The 26,860-nt window shown below is 45.4% G+C and overlaps 1 protein-coding gene across 3 annotated transcripts in view; it reads right to left on the reverse strand.

Annotated features, from left to right (window-relative positions):
* Positions 1-26,860, reverse strand: part of DEK (DEK proto-oncogene) — a 174,517-nt gene that overhangs the window by 59,974 nt on the left and 87,683 nt on the right. For all 3 annotated transcript variants that reach the window (XM_073566105.1, XM_073566103.1, XM_073566102.1), the window contains exon 2: positions 16,205-16,370. In XM_073566105.1, the coding sequence (XP_073422206.1) occupies positions 16,205-16,361 (157 nt within the window). In that variant the 5' untranslated portion in view covers positions 16,362-16,370. The remainder of the gene's footprint in view (positions 1-16,204; positions 16,371-26,860) is intronic.

Below are 26,860 nucleotides of genomic sequence, written 5' to 3' on the forward strand. Positions count from 1 at the left end.
GACCTGAAGGAAGCCTGACATTACACGAGGTACATACAACGTATTTTACTACGGTGGCAGACGAGAAAGAAGAGGAACGGGACCTATCTCCCTTAACCATCCTGATTGCCCCACTAACTGATGACGGTCAGGGGAATAAGAGCAGTGGAAGAGGAGTGACAGCGCAGCACTCACTGTGCCGGCAAATATTTATTTTATTGTGGCAAATTAAGCCATATTAAAATCAAGTTGCCTTTTAAACTTGATTTTAATATGGCTTAATTTGCCACAATAAAATATATATTTTTTTCTTTATTCCTGGAGTGCCGTCAATCTCCTTTTTTCCGCTATGCTAACTAGCTTGGAATTGCACCCTCCACATGTGAATTGGCTCGTCTAATTTGGATTCATCTCGTGGCAGCTCCAAGTCCTCCCTTCATGACCTGAGAGGATTGCTGTCCCAAATCCTTTCCGCAGGATGTCTCCCTTTACCATCAGGCTCTGGTGGGCAAATGGTTGGAGACAAAAGGTCAGGGCCGGGTCCGATCGCCTCACACTTCGGTGCTGTGCTTAAGGCCCTGCCTATGGGAGCTATGAGGATACGGGGTGGCCGTACACACCGTACTCAAAGCTCCTATGTGGGACTACAGTAGTGACAGCTTCACTCTGTATCCCTCCAATAATGACCTAAAAAGGAACAACGCACGTTGAGGTAGGCCTGGGTCTACGAGAGACCCCTGTCCACCTCTTGCTGATACTAAGCAAAACTGATTGTCCTACAGCCGGTCGGAGAGGTGTATGCTGCGGAGGCGGCGTTAACTTTTTTCACGGCATAGTGTCAACCTCCTAGTGACAGCAGCGCACACCCCATGGTTCCTGTGTCCCCCAATGAAGCGATAGAGAAAATAATCCCTCACCCATCCCAAGATCACGAAAATGGAGACGCTACGGGTATCGGAAGATGTCGCATTTTTTTTTTTTCACCACTTAGATAAAAAAGAACCTAGACCTGTTGTTAGGTGTCTATAAATTTGCAATGACCTGGAGAATCATAATGGCAGGTCAGTTTGAGCATTTCGTTAAAATGATAAAAAAAAAAAATAAATAATAATAATGAAAATAGCTCCTCCCCAGCAGTATACACCCACCGACAGGCACAAAGCACCTCAGTTGGTGTAAAAGCAGTAGAAACAACCAGAACTCAACATATGTACCAACCCAACAACAAAGGCATTTAAGCCCAAAAAGCGGTACAAACCGTTAGGGAGGCTGCTGTGTCCCCCAATGAAGGCTCCAAGAAAGAGGGATTTTTGGTACTCACCGTAAAGTCTTTCTTTATCGCTTCATTGGGGGACACAGGTAGCCATGGGACGTTTAAAAGCAGTCCCAAGGGTGTGAACAGAACGAATTCAAAGGAATACAGACGTAGGATGGCAGGTGCGAAACAGCCGCCTGCAGCACCTTCCTAACCAAGCCTGCATCAGACGCCGCATGGGTATGAACCCTGTAAATCCTCGCAAAAGTGTGCAAGGATGACCAGGTCGCGGCCTTGCAAATCTGTAAGGCCGAAGCCTGGTGACAAACAGCCCAGGAAGCCTCCACGGCCCGTGTGGAGTGACCCCCTCACTCCCGGAGGGGGCCTTTTGTACTGAACGCGGTAAGCCTCCAATACCGCCAAACGTATCCAATGGGCGATAGTGGACTCAGAAGCTGGGAGCCCCTTTCGACGACCTTCAGAGATGACAAATATGGAATCGGTTTGATGAAAGGAAGCAGTCCTTGACAGACTAATAGCTCTGACCAAATCCAGCTTGTGGAAGGGACTTCTCCAGGGGATGAACGGGTGAAGGACATAGAGAAGGGGGGACAATGTCTTCATTGATGTGAAAAGAGACCACCTTAGGAAGAAAGGAAGGAACAGGTCTGAGAACTACCTTGTCCTGATGTAGAATCAGGAAAGAAGAACAACAAGATAATGCTAACTCGGAAACCCTCCTAATAGATGTAAATGGCGATTAGGAAGGCCACCTTCCATGACAGAAAAGATCTTCAATGGGTTCAAAGGGCGCCGAGAACGAGATTAAAATCCCACGGTTCTATCAGAGGATGGGTAAGGTAGTGCCAGGTGGGTGACACCCTGAATAAAAGGTCTTCACTTTGGAACGGGAACCCAGATCCCTCTGAAGAGGATAGACAGAGCGGAAACCTGACCTTTAAAGGAGTGTTGAGCGATAGACTCGAGTCCAGACCCGCTGGAAGAAATCCAAGAATGGAAGGAAGGGAAAAGGACATTGGAAACAAGTTTTTCTCCACGCACCACCGAAAGGCCTTCCAATATCTGTGGTAAATGCGTGAGGATGCCGGTTTTCTCGCCCTAATTATGGTCTGAATGACCTGGTGAGAAAAACCAGCCTCCTTCAGATCTGCGGCCTCTTCGACCATGCCGTTAAACTCAAAGACTGAGAACTCTGGTGGAAGAGGGGGCCCTGCGAGAGAAGATATGGACGGTCGGGAAGCCTCCAGGGAGCGTCCGAAAGCATGTTTATTAGCTCCGCATACCAAGGACATCTTGGTCAGTCCAGAGCTTTCAGGATTATGGGAATCCCTTCTGTATCTTTTTCTCGACCCTCGGAATCAAAGGGAGAGGCGGAAAGATAATGCAGCTCAAACTGGGATCACTAGAGCATCGCAGCTGATGGCTAGCGGATCCCGGGACCTGGCTACGAACAGAGGAACCTTGTGGTAGATTCGAGACGCCATGAGGTCGACGTCCGGAGTGCCCCCTCTCTGACATATTTGGTCGAAGACTGTGGGATTGAGAGACCACTCGGCTGATGCGAGGCCCTGATGACTCAGAAAATCGGCTGCCCAATTTTCCACCCTCGAAACGTGAATGGCTGATATGGCAGGGACGTGACGCTCCGCCCATCACAGAATTCTTGTCACCTCTGACATGACCTGTTTGCTGCGAGTCCTGCCTTGGTGGTTTATGTAAGCCACGGCTGTGGCGTTGTCCAATTGAATGCGAATCGGCTTGCCTGCGAGGAGGGACTGCCAGCAGAGTAGGGCAAGGAAGACTGCCCTGATCTTCAGAAGATTGATGGGGAGAAGGGCTTCCTAGGCACTCCAGCGACCCTGCGCTCTGTGATGAAGACCGCTCCCAGAGGAGACTGGCGTCGGTGGTGATGATCTGCCACCGGAGAGGGAGAAAAGACCTCTCACACAGGATTGTGGTGGATAGCGTCCACCAAGTCAGAGACTGCCTCATTTTGGGAGGCAGAAGTACCGGTCAGTCCAGAGACTGATTTTTTGTCCCGAGGACGGGTGTGGAACTGGACATAAGGCACGGCTTCCATGGATGCAACCATCTTCCCCAGAACCCTCATGCAGGACCGTAAGGGAAAGAGCTGGTCGTCTTAGAGAACGGATTCCCTGGCGGAGAGATGAAAACTTCTCCTTTGGGAGGAAGACACGAGCCTGGGTCGTGTCGAACTCCATACCCAGGAACATCAGGCACCGAGTTGGGATCAGGGAGTATTTCTCTCTTTTGACTATCCAGCCGAGATGGACCAGAGTGACCTGAAGACTCTGGTCACAGTCCCGGCAGGACGAGCCTTTGATCAGTAGATCATATAGGTAAGGGATTATGAGGATCCCCTTGGAGCGAAGGATGGCCATGACCGCTGCCATGACCTTCGTGGAGACCCTGGGGGGCAAGACGCCAGGCCGAAAGGAAGGGCCGTGAACTGATAATGATCCTCCTGGATCGCAAAGCGAAGGAATCTCTGATGCTGAAGACTAACAGGAATGTGGAGATAAGCATCCTGAATGTCTACAGAAAAAAGAAATTCTCCTGGCTCCATGAAGGCGATCACCTAGCACAAGGACTCCATCCTAAAGTGGTGGATCCAAATATGGTGGTTCAACTGTTTGAGGTTCAAGATCTGGCGGAGCGAACCGTCTTTTTTCGAGACTACAAAAAAAAAAAAAAAAAAAAAATTGGAGTAGAACCAATGGTCATTACTCCATGCTAATTCTCTTGGATCTCTCTGCAGCATTCGACACTGTGGATCATCATATCCTCCTCACTATGCTGCGTTCCATTGGCCTCAAGGACACCACTCTCTCCTAGTTATCCTATCTACCTCTGACCACTACTTTACTGCATCTTTTGCTGGTTCCTCCTCCTCTCATCTTCCCCTTACTGTTGGGGGTCCTCAAGGATCAGTCCTAGGCCCCCTCCTATTCTCCTTGTACACTGCCCATATTGGTCAAACAATCAGTAGATTTGGTTTCCAGTTCCATCTCTATGCTGACGACACCCAATTATACGCTTCTTCTCCTGACATCACGCCAGCCTTTCTAGAAAACACCAGCGATTGTCTAAACGCTGTGTCTAATATGTCCTCACTATATCTGAAACTGAACCTGTCAAAGGCTGAACTCCTTGTGTTTCCTCCCTCTACTAACCTACCTATGCCCGACATTGCCATTTCCGCGCGTGGTTCCACTATTACTCCCCAGCAACATGCCCGCTGTCTTGGGGTAATACTTGACTCCGTGCTTTCCTTTGCACCCCACATCCGATCACCGGCTCGCTTTTGTTATCTGCACCTCAAAAACATTTCTAGAATTCAACCTTTTTTTTACTTTTGACTCCGCAAAAACTTACTGTTTCTCTTATTCATTCTCGTCTCAACTAATGTAACTCTTCTAATCGGTCTCCCTCTTACCAAACTCTTCCCCCCTCCAATCTGTCTTGAATGCTGCAGCCAGGATCATATTCCTCGCCAATCGTTAAACCGATGCCTCTACATTGTGCCAGTCATTACACTGGCTACTCATCCACTCCAGAATCCAGCACAAACTTATTACCCTCACCCACAAAGCTCTCCATGGCTCAGCATCACCCTACAGCTCCTCCCTTGTTTCAGTATACCACCCTACCCGAGCCCTCCGTTCTGCTGATGACCTGAGGTTAGCATCCTCAATCAGAACCTCCCACTCCCGTCTCCAAGACTATACACCTGCTGCGCCAATTCTTTGGAATGCATTTCCCAGGTCAATACGATTAGTCCCCAAGCCCCACAATTTTAAGCGTGCCCTGAAAACGCATTTATTCAGACTGGCCTACCACCTCAACACATTAACCTAATCTGTGTGGCACAACCAAAAGATCTACCATAACCAGGTTCCCCGCATCATGTTCCCACATGCTTTATGCATCCATTTGCCCTCTGTGTTCGTACTGTTACACACTTAACTATGGCTGGTCCATACTATTGTTACCACCCACCTTTCGTGTCTACCTTTTTCCTCATAGATTGTAAGCTTGCGAGCAGGGCTCTCATTCCGCTTGGTATCTGAAAATAGTTCGTTCGAGGAACGGTTACCCCAGAGCACAGGAGGGAAGAGACGGCCTGAAATACCCCTGGGGCTTGGGATAGAAGTTTTGGCGGGCGAGACAAAGTAATGTCTGTCGGGGGGAATAGATATTGTAACCGGACGTAACGATCTTTCTGACCCAGGCATCGACCACTGACAGCTATGCGTCCCTGAAGAGAAGTCGGCCTCCCACCCTGGAAAGATTTCCAGATGGGGGTGACCCGTCACTTAGAGGAAAATCTGTGAAAGCGGGACACAGAGGTCTTGGAGGAACTGCCCTTTGGCCTCCAGTGAGGCGCAGGTTTGAAGGATTGTTTCCTTTCCCCTGGAGCAGAGGAAAGGTCCTGCTTGGAGGCGGTTCCTGAGGAAGAGAAAGATTGAAAGAGCCGAAAAGCCAGGGGTCCCTTCCTATTGAAAGGGCGTTTAGACTGAACTGAGGCAAAGAGGTGCTTTTTCCCCCCGGTAGTGTCCAAAATGATCTGGTCCAGTCTGGACCCAAAGAGCCTAGAACACTGAAAGGCCAGGTTGGTGAGACTTCTTAGAGGTTGGGTTCGCATTTCACATCTTCAACCAAAGGATGCGGCGTATGGCAACGATGTTACTGCTTGCTTTCACGGAACAGGCAGCCGCATCCAAGGAGGCAGCCAGAAGATATTTGCCAGCGTGAGCAATCTGGTCTGCCAGCTAATCCGTAGGGGCTGCCGCTACGATGCCCTGGCGAAGAATTTTGGCCCAGGAGGATATGGATTTCGCCACCCAGCTGAAGGCGAAGCTGGGGCAGAGGGAGACACCAGTCGCTTCAAATGCCGATTTTGCCAGAGACGCAATCTGCCTGTCTGTGGCGTCCTTAAGAGACGCACCATCCAGTAGAGACAGGACTGTTTTGGAGGACTGGCGAAAGACCGGCGGGTCCACCTTAGGGGTATATAGGGATATAGGACTATAGGGATATAGGATGTCTTGCAGCTTCCTTCCCGTGAAACGCTTTTTGGGATGTTCAACGTTTAGCCATGGTCACTTCAAACTCTTTGTGATTGGGAAAGGTCCGTGAAGGACGTTTAAGCGGTTTGAAGGAAACGGAGTGCTCCCGAGCGGGTGCCTCATCGTCCTTTAGTTTTGGAGTTTGAGTAATAGCCAAGAAAGATCAACTATGTCTTGCATCTTAGATGCCTGGTCTGGGTCTGAGTCAGACTTGGACTGGGATCCCACGTCCGACCCAATGTCCACCTCCATGGAGGGGGAATGGGGAGAGAGGGGCATCCCGGATGATACAGAGGGGCCCGGCGAACTTGAGGTGCAGGACAATGCCCGCTTCCCAAACCTTTAACCTGGTCTCTGTGAAGGTCGTGGTCAGGCGCAAGCGAATCCTCATGAGGGGCGATCAAAGCATTGGTGGCTGCAGATAGATGTAGAAGACGTTCTAGGACCTGAACCAGAGACTGGGATACTGTAGTCAGGTCAGAAACCGACTGAGACATAGCAACAGCCCACACTGGGGGGGGGGGGGGGTTGGAGTGTTCTGGTGGCGCAGACATGGTGCAGGATGGGCAGAAAGGGGACAGGTGACTTGAAGGCCACTTTCATTTACAGCAGGCACAGGTGTGATGAACCAGTGGGCTTGGAGGGAGGACAAGAACCCCCTGCAGAGTTGGGCATAAGTCGAGGCTAGTTGATACTGCTGAAGAGACTATAAAAGGAGACAGGAGACAGGGAGGGAGAGAAAGACACTACCCGATGCCAGCGATATACAGCAGATGACCGAACGTTAACTGTGCCCCACCTTGTCTTAAGACCATAGGCAGAAGCAGCGGTCCCCAGCAGCCTGTTGCAGAGCGGGAGGCATGGCTAAGGAGGTGCCAGATAATAGGAGGAAGAATCCGATTGGCTGAAGGGCCGGAGGGGGCGTGGCCAGCCCAACAGATTAGCCAACCGGTAGAAAATGGAAGCGCCCCTCTGATTGGTTGTCGTGCCGGGAGCCGATGAAGACTTTCCACCGATTAACTGTTAGTCGGGAAGGGGGGCGGAGTAAGACGAACGCAAGGTGGAGGGCGCTGCCTAATCCGAGCAGGGGCTCTCTGATCCAGCGAGGCCCTCCATAGGACAAGAAAGAGCGAAATTTAAGCGCTCAGGCGGGAATGGCAGGAGAGAAGTGCAGAAAAGGAGAAAATGGCCACGGTTGATAAAGGTCCCTATTAAGGTACTGGGACAATCAAAGAGGGGTCCTTTCTGCTCAGCACTGCCTGGGGAGAAGTGCCCTGTTAATGGCTCGTAACTATTAAGGTACTGCGTGACGGACCTGCCTGCTTCGTTATATACATTACCTGCAAGATGACGTCTCCGGCTCCTCTTCACAGATGAGGATAACATCAGGAGCCCACGGGTGAGAGAGGGTCGCTGGCATCAGGGATCCTCCTTCCCGCACAGTCTCCAGACGGTGCAGAAGACGGCATCAACCCCTTAAAAGAGTGGGAGGCCACCGCTGGTGACCACTGTCTTCCTCTCAGCCCTCTCTGAGGAGAGGGGTTAGGCGGGGAAAAGGCAAAGGATCGGCCACCAAGAATAACACTAAAGCACCGCTAAGGATGACAAGAGGATTAGGTCCTGTCTGCAGGTCTGAGAGTGGGCGATACCACACTGCTCTCTCGGTCGCATAAGTATGGGAAAACGGTGAGAAATTACACCCAGTTACCCTGAAGACGAAGAAACCGGAAAGACAAAAAGAAAAGATCAATAGAAACACAACAGGTGACCTGAAAAGGAAAAAACTGCGGATCTGGAATCAGATCCAGGTCCGCCTCCTACAGACACTAAGCATAAACTGAGGTGCTTTGTGCCTGTCGGTGGGGAGGAGCAATTTTCATTTTTTGCCTAGTGTCAGCCTCGTAGCGACAGCAGCACATACACAAGGTTACCTGTGTCCCCCAATTAAACGATAAAGAAAACAAATGCAAAAACTTAAGTGGGCAGGGTCTCTAAGGGGTTAATGTCTGCAATTGGAGACTAAATTATTATTATAGCGCCATTTATTCCATGGCACTTTACATGTGAGGAGGGGTATACATAATACACACAATTTTTTTTTTTTTTTTTTTTTGAAACATCATTTTTATTCATTTTGTAATGAAGTTGCATATTACAAGTTATACATGTTGCATTGAATTGTTACAAAGAACATATTTAAACATGCTTATCACCTAAGCCTGAATAGAAGCAAAAATAAACTTAAATATAAAATTATCAAACCCCCTTACATCCACATTTTCATTGATCGCATTGACTGAAATCAGACACCTTATCTCCAAGTTCCACCTTATCCTCCATATAGTTCATATAACACATTTCAGTTTACCCAGATTACCACTCAAATCCTCTAATAGATACCAATCCGAATCCACAAAGGCGCTCATTGTCTTGAATTTCTCTGGTGGTCAGTGACGTTTCTATAAACACACTCCATTTTAAAAAAAATTTTTTCGTCATTTTATCTTTATTTCTTTGTTTCTCTTTTTTCCAAAAATAAGACCGATGTTAAACCTTCCTTGATCTCTTTTATCCCTGGGAGTGTTTTAGCTAGCCAGTATTGCAGAATTAGACGTTTTGTCACCATTGCAATGGTGTGAAACAAGTCATGTAGAAGTCTCCCTCTTGTTTTACCCGTCGTAAAGTGAAACAACCAACACAGTGGATCTACTTCTACCCATATCCCACAGATCTTCAGATACATATCCTGGACTTTTAACCAGAGTTCTTGTGTCCTGGGACATGCCCACAATCCATGTTCTGTGTCTGTTTTGGGCATTGTACGCCTATCAGGATTCTGCGGTCTCGGAGGTATATTGAAGCCGCATATTGTTTTATGCATTATTCTGAACTGACTCTCTCCATTGTTCATTGATGATATGCTTTCTTACCAATTCCCAGCCCCGCAGAATCTTATGCCCAAGTTCTTCATCATGTATATGTTTTTCCCCCATTTGTGAAATATTTTGCCCTTCCCGGAACGGCGTAATATGTCCCTCAGCATCCCATATATTGAGGCGATAGATATTTCTCCAATGTCTTTGGTAACCAAGTCCTCCCATATTTCTGAATCGATTTCCTTCCTCACATCCTGAAGGTCTAATACATAATGCTTTAATTTACTATATAACATAAAATTAAATCTCGGCAGCTCAAATCTATCACTTCCAATCCCGTCAACCACCGGCCTTCTTGTAGATGTAGTAATTCCCCTAACGTCTGTATACCTTTCCCCAACCACTCTGTGTATAATTTATTTTCTCTTCCTAATCTAAAGGCAGGAAATGCCCAAGGATTCAGGTGTTTTGACACTCTCCACGACATTTTTATTTTTTTTTCTTACTGCCTTCCATGTGGCAATGGTAACGTTACATATTACCGAATATTTAATGTTTGGCGGTAGGTGTGACAGCGGCGTATGTAGCAGCGCCGTCAGGTCCCACAAAATTCCGTTTCCAATTTGTAGTCAGTATATCACCCCGTTTTTTTAATCCAGTCTATTACATTCCTCATTAAACAAGATAAATTATCCCCTAATATTTGTCAATCCCACTCCCCCACCCTCCTTTGTGTGCATTAGAGTTCTTATAGCCAATCTCGCTCTTTTACCCCTCCAGATGAATTTAGAAAAATCCCTGTTTAATCCGAGAACATCTGCGTGACGAATTAACATTGGGATAGTTTGCATTGGGTACAGTAATCTCGCAAAGCTTGTCATCTTTATTAGGTGTACCCATGATCCTAAATCAAAAAGGCAATAATCACTTCAATAATTATATTCCAAACAAAAATCATCACGTAAGGTACCGTGAGGATCAAAGAAGTGAAAAACAATGAGGTTAATAAAATTATACATTTTTATTAATTACAAATTAAAAATAACAAATTGTATTAAAAAGACATGCCAATTGGCATACTAGGCCATTTTTTCCTTTTGTAGTACTTACAGTACCCACTGTTGCAAGTTTTTTGTAAATTGCTGTTGGAACATAGGCCTTAAACACTTTGGTGGGATTTTTCCTGATTCATTTTGAATATACTCTAAATAGCTATTTGGCACCCTCTGGAGATACCATATATCTTTTGCTGGTTGTTTCCTACCCCCCTTGTTGGAGACCTCAGTCCTGTCTTTTTAATACAATTTATGTTATTTTTAATTTGTAATTAATAAAAATTTATAATTTTATTAACCTCATTGTTTTTCACTTCTTTGATCCTCACGGTACCTTACGTGATGATTTTTGTTTGGAATATCTTTATTAGGAGGCAGCGTCCCAGCAGCGAGAGGGGTAGATTTCCCCACCTCTCCAACTCCTTCTCTATTTTATCTATGATAGGCTTATAATTGAGATCATAAATCTATTTTGGCGTTCTCCCCAAATAAATTCCCAAGTACCTTAGATGTTGTTGCTTTCGGGATTATATTACTCTTGGCCACGTTTTACCTCACTCCTCATGAACAGAATCTCACATTTAGACTTATTTAAACGAAAGCCCAAGAATTTTCCAAACTTTTCAATTTCAAGCAGCAACATTGGGAGATTATCCTCTGGGTTGTTCATGAACAGAATTATGTCATCTGCAAATAGGGCATTTTTGACTGTCTCATTTCCCACCTTTATCCCTTTGTAGGAACTGCAATCACTTAAATATCTCGACATAGGTTCTATCACCAAATTAAACAGTAAGGGGGACAGCGGGCACCCCTGCCTCGTTCCCTTTTTCAGCTCGAAAGCATCAGAGAAGCCCCGGCGTGTATACCCTTGCTTTGGGATTCTGACATAGTACCGCCAAAAATTGTCTAAACGGACCTACCAGATTTAGTTTATCCAACACTTGACCCAGCCATGGCCACTTCACATTATCGAACGCTTTTTCTGCGTCCAGTGTGACCATAGCTGGATCCTCTCCCTTATCCAAATGCTTCCCTCTAATCTTGTCTAGCAATAACATGGCTTTCCTTATATTAGTAATGGCTGATCTTCCCTTCACAAAACCTGTTTGTTGCTTTGATATCAATCTAGGCAGTATCCTAGCCAGCCTGTCTGCTATTATTTTTGAGAGAAGTTTAACATCTTGATTTATTAATGATATCGGTCTATGTCCTGAAGGGTCTTCCAAATCCTTCCCTCCCTTCGGGAGAAGCTTTATGTAGGCCGTATTCATCCCTTCTGACATAGCTTCCCCTTGCAGAATGTGATTATGTAAATCTTTAAGATTGGGAACTATTTTCTCACTCAGCACCTTATAAAATGAACCATTAAATCCATCGGGCCCTGGAGCCTTATTGGCCCCCAGTCCTTTTATTGCCATACTAATTTCTTCATCCGTGATGCAACCATTTAAATTCTGTAATTCCTCCTCCGTCAGTTTAGGGATATCAACTCTACCCAGCCATGTCTCCCCCGCTACATCTTGATGATCCTCATCCTTGTATAACCTAGCATAGAATTTGCCCAGCACTCTGTTTATATCTTTGGGATTAGTCAGTCGTTGTCCTTTTTTATCTCTAATTGTCATTATACATGTACCCACATATCTTCCCCCTAGCCAAATTAGCCAGTATTCTCCCTGCTTTGTCACCATACCTATTTAATTCTACCTCCCAGTGATTTCTATATAATTGCTCTCTTTTTTCCGCCCATTCTTCAAAAAAATTTTTTGGCCCGCATCCATTTATCTTTATCCTCATCCAGTAGTGAGTTCTTATATTTTGTATAGGTGCTCCTAACTTCGCTGCTTGCTGCCAAGTACTGCTCTTTTATTCATTTTTTTATTCTCTGTGTGTAAGCCATGATCTTTCCCCTTATCACCACCTTTGCTGTTTCCCAATATAGTCTAGGGTTAGATTTGTGCTCCTCATTATACATTGCAAACTCTGTCCACCATTCCCCCATCCGTTTCACAAAATCTTGCTCTTTTGTCAGGTTTCCTGGAAATCGCCATAAATAGTCCGTCCCTTTCTGATGTGCGTCAGCTAAGTCTAGAGATATAGGACTATGATCTGATATCACCATGTCCTCAATATTGACATCACACATTTTGTGTAGTATCTTGCCTGACACAAAGAACATGTTTATTCTCGACCATGTCTTGTGTGCATGAGAGTAATGTGAAAATTCCCGATCCATAGGGTGAGATGTTCTCCACGCATCTTTCAGCTGCCAATTCGATATCATATCTTCCAAATAACCTTTTTCCCCCCTATATCTCTTCCCTTCTCCTGGATTTAATCTTATTAAGCTCCCTTTACTGTCCTCTTCCTCCTTAAGCACCTCATTACAATCTCCTCCTATGATTATGTTGTTACCACTATCAGCCAGTATTTTGTTCTGTAAGGATATAAAAAAAATTTCTTTTGATTTATGTTCGGGGCATATATATGTACTCTCATTATTTATCTCTAATTTCAAACGGATTAACCTACCCTCCTGTTCCATTTCTACGGATGAAACTTTGTGTGCCAATGCTTTATGTATAACTATTAGGACTCCTGCTTTTCTGTCTACCGAGCTAGAACCATAAACTTCTCCCACCCATAATTTCTTCATTCTAAAAAAGTCTTCTTTACCCAAGTGTGTCTCCTGAAGCAAGGGTATATTTGTTTTCAATCTTTTCAGGTGACGAAGTATCATCATCCTTTTATGTGGTGAGCGCAACCCTTTTACATTCCATGTTATTAATCTAACCATTTTTAATTGCAAAATGGTTTCTTCTGCAAGGACGTGTGAAACTTCTCCCTCAGGTATGGACTACCTGTCAATGTTTTCTCCGTCAGTAATAAATTAGTTCAATAGCAGTGGGCTCATGAACTTTAACTTCCCTCCCTCCCCCTTCTCATCTCACCCTCTCTCCATATAACAACCTCTTTGTTGACTTTTTGTCCGCCATTATCCAAACCAAAAGAGAAAATTTCCCGCCTGCCTATTATCCCATATTTATCATGTTGTACCTATTTTATAGCCATTATCTGAGCCCTGACCCCTGACCCTCGTGTAACCTTGAAACTCTGAAATCTTAGATCAACATCTATTTCCCTTAATTTATCATATCAATTTCCTAACATCTTAATATTCACAACCATATTATCTTAAAGTTCTTCTCCATCTCTCCTTTTTGATGTCAAAGAGGTATAAAAATACTTTACTCCCACCCCCTTCATCCTCTCAAGCAATATCTCCCAATGTGAACCTAGTATTTGTATGATACTTTCCCCCTGGAAGATATCTTAATTTAACACAAAATACTACCATCAGCATTCAATGAAGATCTTGTCTTCTACCTAGTATAAGTTAATTAAATTCACCACACACACTCAAACAGACTTTATGCAAATAGGTGTTCATTTTATTACATGTGGGAGCCAAACAGGAATATAGCACACAGTGGAAGCGATATAAATAAAAGACGTTTCGGCTCAGCCCGAGCCTTTATCATATCGCCAGGCGCGGGAGCGCTTCCTTCTCTCAGCACAGATCAGCCATTTATCCTGGCATTTCTTCTTGAGAGATTCTCCTCTCCTTCTGCACCCTTTACAAACCTCCAATATTGGAATAAGCGATATGATAAAGGCTCGGGCTGAGCCGAAACGTCTTGTTTATATCGCTTCCACTGTGTGCTATATTCCTGTTTGGCTCCCACATGTAATAAAATGAACACCTATTTGGATAAAGTCTGTTTGAGTGTGCGGTGAATTTAATTAACTTGTAATTAGGACTTAATGGTCCGTTGCACCTGCACCTCGTCTATATTAGACTAGAGTGCACGCTAACTACCCAGTTTTCTACCTAGTATACACATCACATCTGGTCATCATTATCCCAACTTCATATGTCGTTTTGTTGCGAAAACCTCACAATGTCCATAAACCTGGAAGTCACAAATTCGCCATCAGCCAGTATTATCAGCTTGCAGACTAATTAAATCACCACCCCAAATTCTCCATTCAGTCCACCAGAACCTGTGAAAAGACATAAGATGGGAAAGAAAGAAAGAAAAAAAAAAAAAAAAAAAAAGGAAATAGGAGAAGGGGGGCTCTCTCCACCAGCTGTCCTGTAGTCTTCCTTGAACGAACATAGTTCCGTCTGATATTGACGCGGTCGGGTGAATATACCTGTAAATTTGTAAGTTTTCTACACCACCATGTGGTTCACAGATGATATCCCTTATTACTGTAAGTCTTCCTATTTTAGGTGATTGGGAGTGTAAGTAGTCTTTCTGTAGCTCAACCTGGACCACAAAAATTTCTCCCTTCCATCTTCATATTATCATGTGAGGTATTCCAGTCATACTTTTAACTTATGCTGACCCCAGGATATATCTTGACACAATCTCATAAGCATTAGATCATTTAGTATTCTGTCTTGTTTGGTTCTTCCTGAACGCCCTTGTCATTGGGGTTCTTTGTTCCTTAGCCATTGTCTCTTTCATTATCTCCTTCCAAATTGTAAATCCAACCTCAGGCTATATGGATAGGGTCTCCCCCCTCTCGTCCTCAGCATCTCCCCCTGTCTCCTCTCTCGGAGGGCTGGTGTTATCAGGTGATTGCTGGCCAGATGAATGTTGCTGCTGGGACATAATTTTCATGGCCTCCTTGGGATCTGTAAATGACCTCATCACACCATCTCTTGTCCTAAAACGCAGCGTTGCTGGGTAGTTTAGCTGGAATCTGATGTTGCGTTTAAACAGCAGAGTGCATGCTTCACTGAATGCCCTTCTCCATGTCACCTCTGCGGAATAGTCTCCAAATAAAAGGACTTTATGTCCCTGAATTATCAGCGGTCGCCTTCTTCCTTTATAAGCCCTGAGTATTTCTTACTTATCTTTAAAGTTCAAGTACTTTGCCACTGCCTGGCGTGGTCTCTGAGCTTCCTTGTTATTCTGTTTATTCCTGCACGTCTCAGAGGCCTCTCTGGGGGGGGCCTATCCTGTGTGCACGCTCCACTCTGCAGTTATGTGACAGTCCCAGTGCTTTTGGCAATTCCACCTCATAGATATCATTTAGCTGCTGTGTTTGTCTCTGGGAGGCCTATCATTTTCAGATTGCTTCTGCGGGACCCATTCTCCAGATCCTCTAGTTTATCCACAGTGTAGGAGGCTTGTTTCTTTAAGTCACTGACTTGTTTTTCTAGCCGAATAACTTTGTCCTCAGCCTCAGAGATTCTCTGCTCGGCTTCCTGCAGTTTCTGCTCCTGATTAGTCATCTTGCTTTGCAGCTCTTTAGTGGTAGATTGAATCATGTCAGCCACTGCCTGCTTAAAGTCTTCAGCAAGGTATGATGCCATTTCTTTTGCTAGCTGTTTAAACTTTAATGAGCCATGAGCATGTATCTGCGTTTCCAGTGTGTGTCTCTTGCCTCCACTGTCTCCTCCTGGCTGAAATTTCCTTCTTTCTCTGGGGCTTCCTCCTCCCGTTCTACCTCCTCATTTGCTTGCCCTGTTTGTGCCTGTCTCCATCGCCATTACTGGGCTCCCATTCTGCAGGCCTCCTCCTCCCTCTGCTCCTTCCCTGCGCTTCTCGTGACAAACCGATCCATGTTGTGGACGGTCCTGGATGGTCTCACGATTATCCCAGTACCTTTTGAGAGTCAGGGCTCTGTATAAATGCAGAGTATTTGCGGCGATCAGCAGGAGCTTCCTCACATGTGTCTACAGGAAGGCAAGTACAGTAATCTTAAACAATACAATTCACAACTAGTACAGGATGAGAGAGGACCCTGCCCACGAGGGCTCAATCTACAAGTAAATAAGCCCTTATTCCTAAATCCAGCATATTACATGATGTATGTGACATCTTGACAATCTATACTCAATGTACAGACCTTTTTTCTCATCGTCATCCTCTTCATCATCTTCCTCTTCATCATTTTCTTCTCCTTCACTTCCATTGGCAGTCTCGTCCTTTGCTTGCTCTTCTGTGGCCTTCTCCACAGACTCTGATTCCTCTTTAAGTGTGTCTGATGTAGTAGCTGACGCCATGTTTCTTATCTGAAGAAAAAAAAGAAAAAGAAAAAAAGAAAAAAAAATAACAAAGGAAAACAAGAGTCAGTGTTGCATAGAGATCTTACTAAACCCATGTTTTCGCAAACACAAATCTCAATAGTGCAAACTGTATGCGGATGAAAGACGGTAGCAATGATCCTTGGTCAGCACAGTTTTACATGAGGCAATTGCCACGAATGTGCAATGGCTGTTTAACCCCTTAACAACATATGACGTACTGGCTATCAAAACACTATCTACCTCAAAATGGTATCAATAAGAACATTGGCTCAGGGCGCAAAAAACAAGCCCTCATCCAGCTCCCAAAAATGTAAAATGTTACAACTCTCGGAAAATGGCAAACTAATTTTTTTTTTCTTCCAATTACAAATTTCTGAATTTTCACCACTGAAATAACACCATCTATGCACGTTTAGTACTCCGTAAGCGTACTGACCTGGAGAATCATATTGGCAGGTCAATTTTCACCGTAAACTGAGAATGTTAAATATAAAAAAAACAGAAAACAAAAAAACACAAACAATTGCCGAATTGTACTTTTTGCCACATTAGGAATTTCCCCCCTACTTTCCAGTATATCACATGATAAAATGGATGGTGTAATTGGAAAAAGTACAACTCATCTTGCAAAAACAAGCCCCTCGCATGGCTATGGTGGAAAAAAAAAAAAAAAAAAAAAAAAAAAATTTACAGAGTTATGGCTTTAGGAATAAAGGTACTGTCACACTTAGCGATGCACCAGCGATCCCGACAAGCGATATGACGCTGTCAGGATCGCTGGTGCATCGCTAAGTGGTCGCTAGTGAGCTGCCACACAGGCAGATCTCACCAGCGACATCGCTGGGGGTCGCTACTTACCTGTCACACTAGGTGATCCTGCGTCCTCCCGCCCGGATCCACGTTCGTCTCTCCACAGGCAGCGCCGCAGGAAGCTGACGACGAGAAACGGCCTAGGACGTTCTCACGCGATCAGCGATAACCAGCGGGGGAGCGGTCGGAGCTAAATATCACAGCGATATCGCTAGCAATATCGCTATAAAGTCACAAGTTATAGCGATATTGCTAGCGATATCGCTTAGTGTGACAGGCCCTTAAGGAAAGGAAAAAGAGGCAAAACGGAAAAATTGCTTGGTCGAGAAGGGGTTAACAGAAGCCTCTAGACATGCAGTGTGATCATTTGGCAGATTGCCTTGTAAATGTGTTGTCAGAGACTAATTTATCAAGCTGTTTGCGCCAAAAAGTCTGGCCTAAAACTGCTTGAGGGTATGTGCACACGTTGCAGATTTGTGTGCAGAATTTTCTGCACAAAAAAATGCATCTGCTGGCAGAAAACGCAGCTGCAGATTTCACAAACTTCATCGCGTTTTTTGTGCGTATTCTATGCTTTTTTAGTGCGGTTTTTCGTTGCGGTTTTCCACCTGCGGATTTCTAGAATGGAGCAGGTGGAAAACTGCAGCAAAAGCACACAAAAGAAGTGACATGCCAGCGGATTTTGTTTCACATAGGCTTTAATGCTACTGTACATCACATGCAGTTCTGCTGCATATACGCAGGGCCAAATCCACTGCTTATATCCAGCAGAATCCACACAGTGTGCACATAGCCTGAGATGTCACAAAATCTTGATGCAACTCATAGCTGTGAAAAAATATAGCAACTTGCTGTTTTAACATAGCCCTTCCAACTTTTTTTTTTTTTTTTTAAATGAGCAGAGCGCTTATCAAATGGGGGTGTGCAGAGCAATCCGAGCAGTTATTCAGAATGTAGGACAGAAATGTAGTTCAGTCCATGATTAGAGCATATTTCTTGTGGTGGCTCACAGCTGTAGAAAGATGCATCAAATTAAGGAAAAGTCACACAACTTCTTTGGCTCATCTCACTCCAGAGCACTCTTTGTGAAGACTGGCCTACCCAACACCTTCTGATCTTATCAGGACTGCAACAAATTTATAAGGGAACTAAATTAAAGGGACCAGAGAAAATAATTCATAACAAGCAGCAAACTAACCATACAGTTGTGTGAAAAAGTGGTTAACCCCTTCCCGATTTTCTATTCTTTTGCATGTTTGTCACACTCAAATGTTTCAGAACAAATGTAAAATATTAGATAACAAGTAAACACAAATTGCAGTTTTTAAAACGGTCTTTATTTAGGGAAAACAAAATCCAAACCTACAGGGCCCTGTGTGAAAAAGTGATTAACCCCCCTCCACCCTTAAAACATTAACTGTGGTTTAATCACATCTTTGGCAAGATGAGTTCAAATTCACTAGCCACACCAAGGCATGATTACGGCCACACCTGCTCTAAATCAAGAAAATCACTTAAAATAGGACCAGTCTGACAAAGTGAAGTAAATCAAAAGGTCCTCAAAAGCTAGACATCATGCCATGATCCAAAGAAATTCTGGAATAAATGAGAAAGAACGTAAATGAGATCCATCAGTCTGGAAAAGGTTATAAAGTAATTTCTCAAGCTTTGGCACTCCAGTGAACCTCAGTGAGTCATTATCCACAAATGGCAAGAACATGGAACAGTGAACCTTCCCAGGAGAGGCAGGCCTACTAAAATTACCCCAAGAGCACAGAGATGACTCATCCAAGAGGTCACGAAAGACCCCAACAACATCCCAAGAACTGCAGGCCTCACTTGCCACAGTTAGGCTATGTGCACACACTGCGGATTGGTCTGCGGATTTTCATCTGCAGAACCGAAGGTAAAATGCCTGCGGTTTTGCCCTGCAGTTTGCCACCTGGACAATGGAATAGGTGGCAAACCGCAGCAGAATCCGCAGAAATAATTGACATGTCAATTGTTTCTGCGGATTCAAAAATCGCAGTTTTTCCGCAGTTAAAAATCCGCGTGTGCACAGCAGAATGTTAATCCCATAGGATAACATGCTACTGTACACTGTCTGCAGAACTGCTGCAGTTCTGCTGCGGCCGGAACCGCAGCGGGTGAACATAGCCTTAAGGTCAGTGTTCAAGATTCCACCCTAAGAAAGACTGGGCAAACATGGTCTGCGTGGCAGTGTTCCAAGACGAAAACCACAGATGAGCAATAAAAACAAAGGCTCATCTCAGTTTTGCCAAAAACATCTTGATGATCCCCCAAGACTTGTGGTAGAATACTCTATGGACTCACGAGACAAAAAGTTGAACTTTTTGGAAGGTTTATGTTCCACTACATTGGGCGTAGATAAAACATGGCATTTCAGAAAAGTAACATCATACAAACAGTAAAATGTGGTGGTAGTGTGATGGTCTGGAGCTGCTTTGCTCCTACAGGCCCTGGAAAACTTTGTGGTAAAAGGTACCATGAATTCTGCGGTCTACCAAAAAATCCTGAAGGAAAATGTCCGGCCATCTGTTTGTGACCTCAAGCAGAAGCGCACTTGGGTTATACAGGTCAATGATCCAAAACACACCAGCAAGTCCACCTCTGAATGGCATATGACAACAAAAAAAACAAAACAACTTTGAAGTCAAAGTCCTGACCTTAATCTGATTGAGATGCTGTGGCATGACCTTAAAAAGTAGTTTTATGCTCTGAAACCCTCCAATGTGGCTGAATTACAATTCTGAAAAGATGAATAGGCTAAAATTCCTACAGAATGTTGTAAACAAAAAAAAAAAAAAAAAAAAACACACCACACACACACCACACTCATTGCCACTTATCACAAATGCTTGATTGCAGTTGTTACTGCCGAGGGTAGCCCAACCAGTCAATCACCTTTTCACACAGTGCCTTGCAGGCTTGGATTTCTTCTTCCCTTAACAAAGGCCTTAATTTAAAAACTGCATTTTGTGTTTACCCATGTTATCTTTGTTATCGGAAATTTGTTTGGTGATCTGAAACATTGAAGTGTGACAAACATGGAAACGAATAAGAAGTCAGGAAGAGTGAAAACACTTTCACAAATCTATAACAAGTGTTAACACTTTCACCTGACCAAACATGGTTTCATCTTCATGACCAGGCCAAAATTTTACATTTCTGACCAGTGTCACTTTATGTAATAACTAGAGTTGAGTGAAACGGGTCGAAAAAAAAATTCAAGAGTCGCCGACTTCCGCCAAAGTCGGGTTTCATGAAACGAAACCCGACCTTAGCACGAGGTCGGCGACTTTAGCGCCAAAGTCTCGTTTCAAAAGATGCTTTAGCGCCCTTTTTCAGCCAATCAGGAAGAATGGACACTGTGGGCAACGTGATGACATAGGCAGCGGTCACCACCATCTTGGAGAAGGGCATGCAAGTGATTGGCTTGCTTTGTGTGGCGTCATAGGGGGTATAAAAGGGCGGGGACGCCGACCGCCATGTTTCTCATGCTGATCTCAGAATAGGGAGAGCTGCTGCAGCTGCTGATTCTGTAGGGATAGCGTTAGGAAGGCAAAAAAAAAAACTGCTTCAGCTGCTGGTGGTGATTAGCCTGCCTTTTAAGGCTACCGTCTTTCCCCGAATATAAGACACCCCCGAATGTAAGACGTACTAGGGGAATAATAGGGGATGCCTAATGTAAGACATCCCCCGTTTATAAGACATAGCGGATCAGCGGTGCCCCGAAAGTAAGACGTTGTGCGGTACCGGTATAATGCATTAGGTTTAACATACCGGTACCGGTGCCTGTGTCCCCCTGTGTCCCCCGGGCAGAAGTCAGGGCCTCTCTGACTGGCCCAGCGGCTTCTGTGAGTCCGCCCGCCGGCCGCCGCCCTGACGTCACCGCTCATTGGCCAGTGTCCCCCTGCACGAGGAAGAAGCAGCCTGCCCTGCCCTGTCCCGCACCGCAGAGGAATCGCCATCCGGTAAGCAATGGCTGTGGGATACTGTACCATACCGTAATGGCAGGCTGTGGGATACTGTACAATGGCAGGCTGTGGGATACTGTACAATGGCAGGCTGTGGGATTTTTTTCTAATATAAGACATACCCCGAAAGTAAGACATAGTGGGACTTTTGGGGGTCAAAAGAATGTAAGACACTGTCTTATATTCGGGGAAACACGGTAGCTGCATTTCTGTGTGCACACTGGTGTTCAAACTGCTTTTTTAAAAGCAATCCAAATTGTATTGTTTTGTCCTGGTGAGGTAGTGAGCGTTCATTTTTTCCACACACCGTACAGCGGTGTACGCTCCTCACACAGTACCGTGTAACGGCTGTTATCACGGCCAAATTTAAGCCATCTACGTGTGTGACTAAGGAAAAGTCGAGGAGTTTGTCCGTTCTTACAGACCTACACCTTATAGTTTTGTCTGTTTTTCAAACAGTTCAGTATATTTGCTGTTTGATTACATTCAAAACTAGAGAGACAGCGTGTCAGTCCGTATACAAAAACACGGAGCTTGACAATTTTACATACACCGTACAGCGGTGTACGTGCACGCTCCTCTCTCAGTACTGTGTAACGGCTGTTACCACTGCCAAATTGAAGCTAAGCGTGTGACTCTAAGGAAAAGCCAAGGAGTTTGTCCGTTCTTACAGACCTACACTCTAGGGAGATTACAGTCATGGCCAAAAGTTTAGAGAATGACACAAATATTATATTTTCACATGATCTGCTGCCCTCTGGTTTTTATGTGTTTGTCAGATGTTTTTATCACATACAGAAATATAATTGCAATCATATTATGAGTAACAAAAGGTTATATTGACAGTTAGAATGAGTTAATGCAGCAAGTCAATATTTGCAGTGTTGACCCTTCTTCTTGAGGACCTCAGCAATTCTCCCTGGCATGCTCTCAATCAACTTCTGGATCAAATCCTGACTGATAGTAGTCCATTCTTGCAAAATCAATGCTTTTATTTTGTCAGAATTTGAAGGTTTTTCTTTGTCCACCCGTCTCTTGATGATTGACCACAAGTTATCAATGGGATTAAGATCTGGAGAGTTTCCAGGCCATGGTCCCAAAATCTCTGTTTTGTTCCCTGAGCCATTTAGTTATCACCTTTGCTTTATGGCAAGGTGCTCCATCATGTTGAAAAAGGCATTGTTGATCGCCAAACTGCTCTTGGACGGTTGGGAGAAGTTGCTCTTGGAGGACATTCTGGTACCATTCTTTATTCATGGCTGTGTTTTTAGACAAGACTTAAGGATATAAAGTTATTCTCGGGCTTACTGTGCGCTGCTTGACCGGAATGAAATCACCACAATATGAGCAATTGTGGTGACAGATGTCAACCCCTGAAGAAGTGGTTCACACTTTGAAACGCGTAGGGAAATAAATGGACAAATTGCTCATATTGTGGCGATTTCATTCCGGTCAAGCAGCGCACAGTAAGCCCGAGAATAACTTTATATCCTTAAGGATTTGCATTGGAGGTCACGCAGTGGACCTTCGGGCGTGCAGCAAGCTGACGGCGAGATTATATGCTTATACCTCTCCTGGAAAGGGTGAGTAGACTTTTTTCACATCTATTTCATTTATCACCAGATAAGACCCTATTGCGCTCTTTTGTTTCCTAGTTTTAGACAAGACTGAGAGAGAGCCCATTCCCTTGGCTGAGAAGCCACCCCACACATGAATGGTTTCAGGATGCTTGACAGTTGGCATGAGACAAGACTGGTGGTAGCGCTCACCTGGTATTCTCCGAATAAGCCGTTTTCCAGATGTCCCAAACAATCGAAAAGGGGATTCATCAGAGAAAATGACTTTACCCCAGTCCTCAGCAGTCCACTCCCTGTACCTCTTGCAGAATATCAGTCTGTCCATGATGTTTTTTCTGGAGAAGTGGCTTCTTTGCTGCCCTCCTTGAGACCAGGCCTTGCTCCAAGAGTCTCCGCCTCACAGTGCGTGCAGATGCACTCACACCTGCCTGCTGCCATTCCTGAGCAAGCTCTGCACTGCTGGTAGCCCGATCCCGCAGCTGAAACACTTTTAAGAGACGGTCCTGGCGCTTGCTGGTCTTTCTTGGGCGCCCTGGAGCCTTTTTGGCAACAAGGGAACCTCTCTCCTTGAAGTTCTTGATGATGCGATAGATTGTTGACTGAGGTGCAATCTTTCTAGCTGCGATACTCTTCCCTGTTAGGCCATTTTTGTGCAGTGCAATGATGACTGCACGTGTTTCTTTCGAGATAACCATGGTTAACAGAAGAGAAACAATGATGCCAAGCACCAGCCTCCTTTTAAAGTGTCCAGTGGTGTCATTCTTACTTAATCATGATAGATTGCTCCATTAACACAGGTGTGAGTGTTGACTAGGACAGGGCTGGAGATCAATCACTGAAACGATGTTAGCTGGTCCTTTTAAGGCAGGGCTGCAATGATGTTGAAATGTGTTTTGGGGGATAAAGTTAATTTTCTAGGCAAATATTGACTTTGCAAGTAATTGCTGTTAAGCTGATCACTCTTTATAACATTCTGGAGTATATGCAAATTGCCATTAGAAAAAATGAAGCAGCAGACTTTGTAAAAATTAATATTTGTGTCATGCTCTAAACTTTTGGCCATGACTGTACAATTCTGCCCAATTCTATATACCCCTTGTAGTTTGTCATACACTAGGCAATTTCTGCCAGTCACATTGCGGTGTTATAGACACAGGGCCTGACCGAATCCAACTGTGTACTGAAGTCTAGAGAGATTCCAATTCTCCCCACTACTATATACACCTTGTACCTTGTTTTACAGTACCATATAGTTGGTGTTTTTTTGGGTACATTTTCCCCAAAAATGAGGAAGTGGGCGGGGGTTGGCAGCTGGTTATGATGGTGTTGGATCTGCCGGTAGTGGCAAAAGCAAAATAGCTCCTACTGCAGGAGGTGTTGAGCCTGCGTCCTTGTCTGGCTCCACAAGGCCTCGAAGGCTCCCTTTTCTGGTTGTATGTAAACCGCTTTTCAAGCCGGAGCTTCAAGAACAAGTTTTGGCTTACATTGCTGACTCAGCCTCCAGCTCTATCGCCTCCTCTTCTGAAGTTTTAAAAAATAAAAGCACTGAGTCATCATTGGAGGCTCATGTTCATGAACCACACCTTTCCTTGTGTCCTTCACCCCAACCAAAATTGAAGGATGCGGCAGGCCACACTACAGATTACTCCATGGAGCGGTTTTCACATACCAAGCCATCAAGTTAAATCGTGAATTACCCAGGCAAAGATGAATCTGACATGGAGTGCACTGATGCACAGCGAATCTGACCCAGATGAAACTCAGCTGGTACATTCACGCAGAGCACTACACTGTCCTCGCAGTGTACTGAGCTAGAATCTGACCCAGATGAAACTCAGGTGCCCCTTCCCACATACTATACCACCATACACGGTGACACAGAGGAAGGTGCACATGACATTGAAGAGGAGGTGATGGATGACCCAGTTGTTGACCCAGATTGGCATCCATTGGGGTAGAGGGTGCCGCTGCCAATAGCTCAGAAGAGGAGGAGGAGCATCCTCAGCGGGCATCGACATCGCAACAGCTGTTATCTGGCAGGCCCGGAGCAGTCCAAAAACGGGTTACAAAAACCAAGAGTTGCAGGACAGCTTGGCCAGAGGGTCAAAACAGCACAGCGTGCAAGGCCTCAAAATGTCTTCCATAGTAGGAAGAGTGCAGTGTGGCACTTTTTTGAACAAAATCCTAATGATCAGGCAAAGGTTATCTGTAAGAAATGCGCAAAAACCTTTAGCCGAGGGAAAAATTTGAGAAATTTGAATACCAGTTGCATGCCAAGACATTTAACCACCATGCACTTGCAAGCGTGGACGGACTACCAAAACTCACGTACCACATGTGCTACTGCTCCCAAAGAAGTTAGTCAGCAATGCTACATTGTTTCCCCCACTGTAAGTCCACCAGTTAGCACACCACCAGCAGCAAATGTTGAGTTGTTGTCGCAAGGGGGAATCACACTGTTATTGCAACAAAAGACTGAATCTAGGCCATCAGAAAGAACACCAACTCCATCACCAACCCTCTGTTCGCCATGTCCACCGTTAGTTCCACCATATGCAGCTCTCAAGTCCAGCTCACCCTACCAGAGACTATGAGTAGGACAAGTACTCATCCTCTCATCCGAGTACACTGGGTTTGAACGCCCACATTGCCAAACTAATCTCGTTAGAGATGATGCCCCATCGGTTGGTTGAAAGCGCAGCTTTCCGCGAACTCATGGCCTACGCAGTACCACACTATGACCTACCCAGTCGCCACTTTTCTCGCAAAGCCATCCCAGCCCTCCACCTTCATGTGAAAGACTGCATTGTCCATGCACTCAAGCAATCAGTGAGTGGAAAGGTGCACCTCACAACTGATGCGTGGTCCAGTAGGCATGGCCAGGGCCGTTACATGTCCATCACTGCGCACTGGGTTAACGTGGTGGATGCAGGGTCCACAGGGGACAGCTGTGATGGCACAGTGGTGCCTAGCCCACGGTATAGGAAACAGTTGGCTGTAGGCGTTCGACCCTCCTCCTCCAGAAGAGAAAGCTCGTCCAGAGCGCAGTAGCACAAGCACTGCATCCGCAGCTGACAGTGGTGCACACGATGTGTCCCACTATCGATCAGCTAGTGGAAAGCGTCAGCAGGCTGTGTTGCAGATGATGTGTTTGGGCGACAGACACACGGCGGAGGTACTGGCCGACTACTTTCAGCGACAAACTGAGTCATGGCTGGGCAGTCTACATCTTGAGGCAGGCAAGGTAGTTAGTGATAACGGCCGGAATTTTGTGGCAGCCATAGCCCTTTCAAAACTCACATACCTTGCTTGGCTCACACCTTGAACCTGGTGGTGCAGCGCTTCATCACTAATTATCCGAAGTTAACAGGCCTGCTCCATAAGGTTCGAAGACTGTGCTCGCACATCCGCCGGTACACTCCAGTCGTATGCAGAAGCTGCAGCGATTTCTCCACCTTCCCAAGCACCGCCTAATTATCGACATTGTAACAAGGTGGTACTCCACCCTGCACATGGTTGAGCGGCTGTGCGAACAGAGGCAGGTCATAATGCATTTGTGGGAGGATACACGGGCAGGCACTTTGAGGACAGACATGAAGTTGACAAGTGTGCAGTGGTCGAAGCTGAAAGACGTCTGTAAAGTCCTTCAATGTTTTGAGGAATGTACACGGCTGGTAGGCGCAGACGCCATCATAAGCATGAGCATCCCACTTATGCGTCTGCTCATGCAAACTTTGACGCACATCAAGGAGCAGGCGTCTGCAGCCGAGGATGATGAGGAGGGAAGCCTTGATGACAGTCAGCCATTGTCTGTTCAGGGTACGGTCGTGGACGAGGTGGAGGAAGAAGAGGAGGAGGATGATGGGGGATGATTATTTAGGGGAGGAGGATGCTTCTCGTGGGGCAAGAGAAAATGTTGGCGTGGCAAGGTCTGGTACTGGGTTTGTGCGTGACTGGAGGGATGTGGATTTGCCTGAAAGTGCTCCTCCACCAAGCACTCACAGTGCATCATTGACACCGGGAACATTGGCCCACGTCAGATTATGCCTTGCAGATCCTAAAAAGGGACCCCCGCATTGCCAAAATGATG

This window comes from Dendrobates tinctorius, unplaced genomic scaffold (genome assembly GCF_039654945.1).
Source record: "Dendrobates tinctorius isolate UK_male_01 unplaced genomic scaffold, ASM3965494v1 ptg000004l, whole genome shotgun sequence".
NCBI classification, from domain to species: domain Eukaryota; kingdom Metazoa; phylum Chordata; class Amphibia; order Anura; family Dendrobatidae; genus Dendrobates; species Dendrobates tinctorius.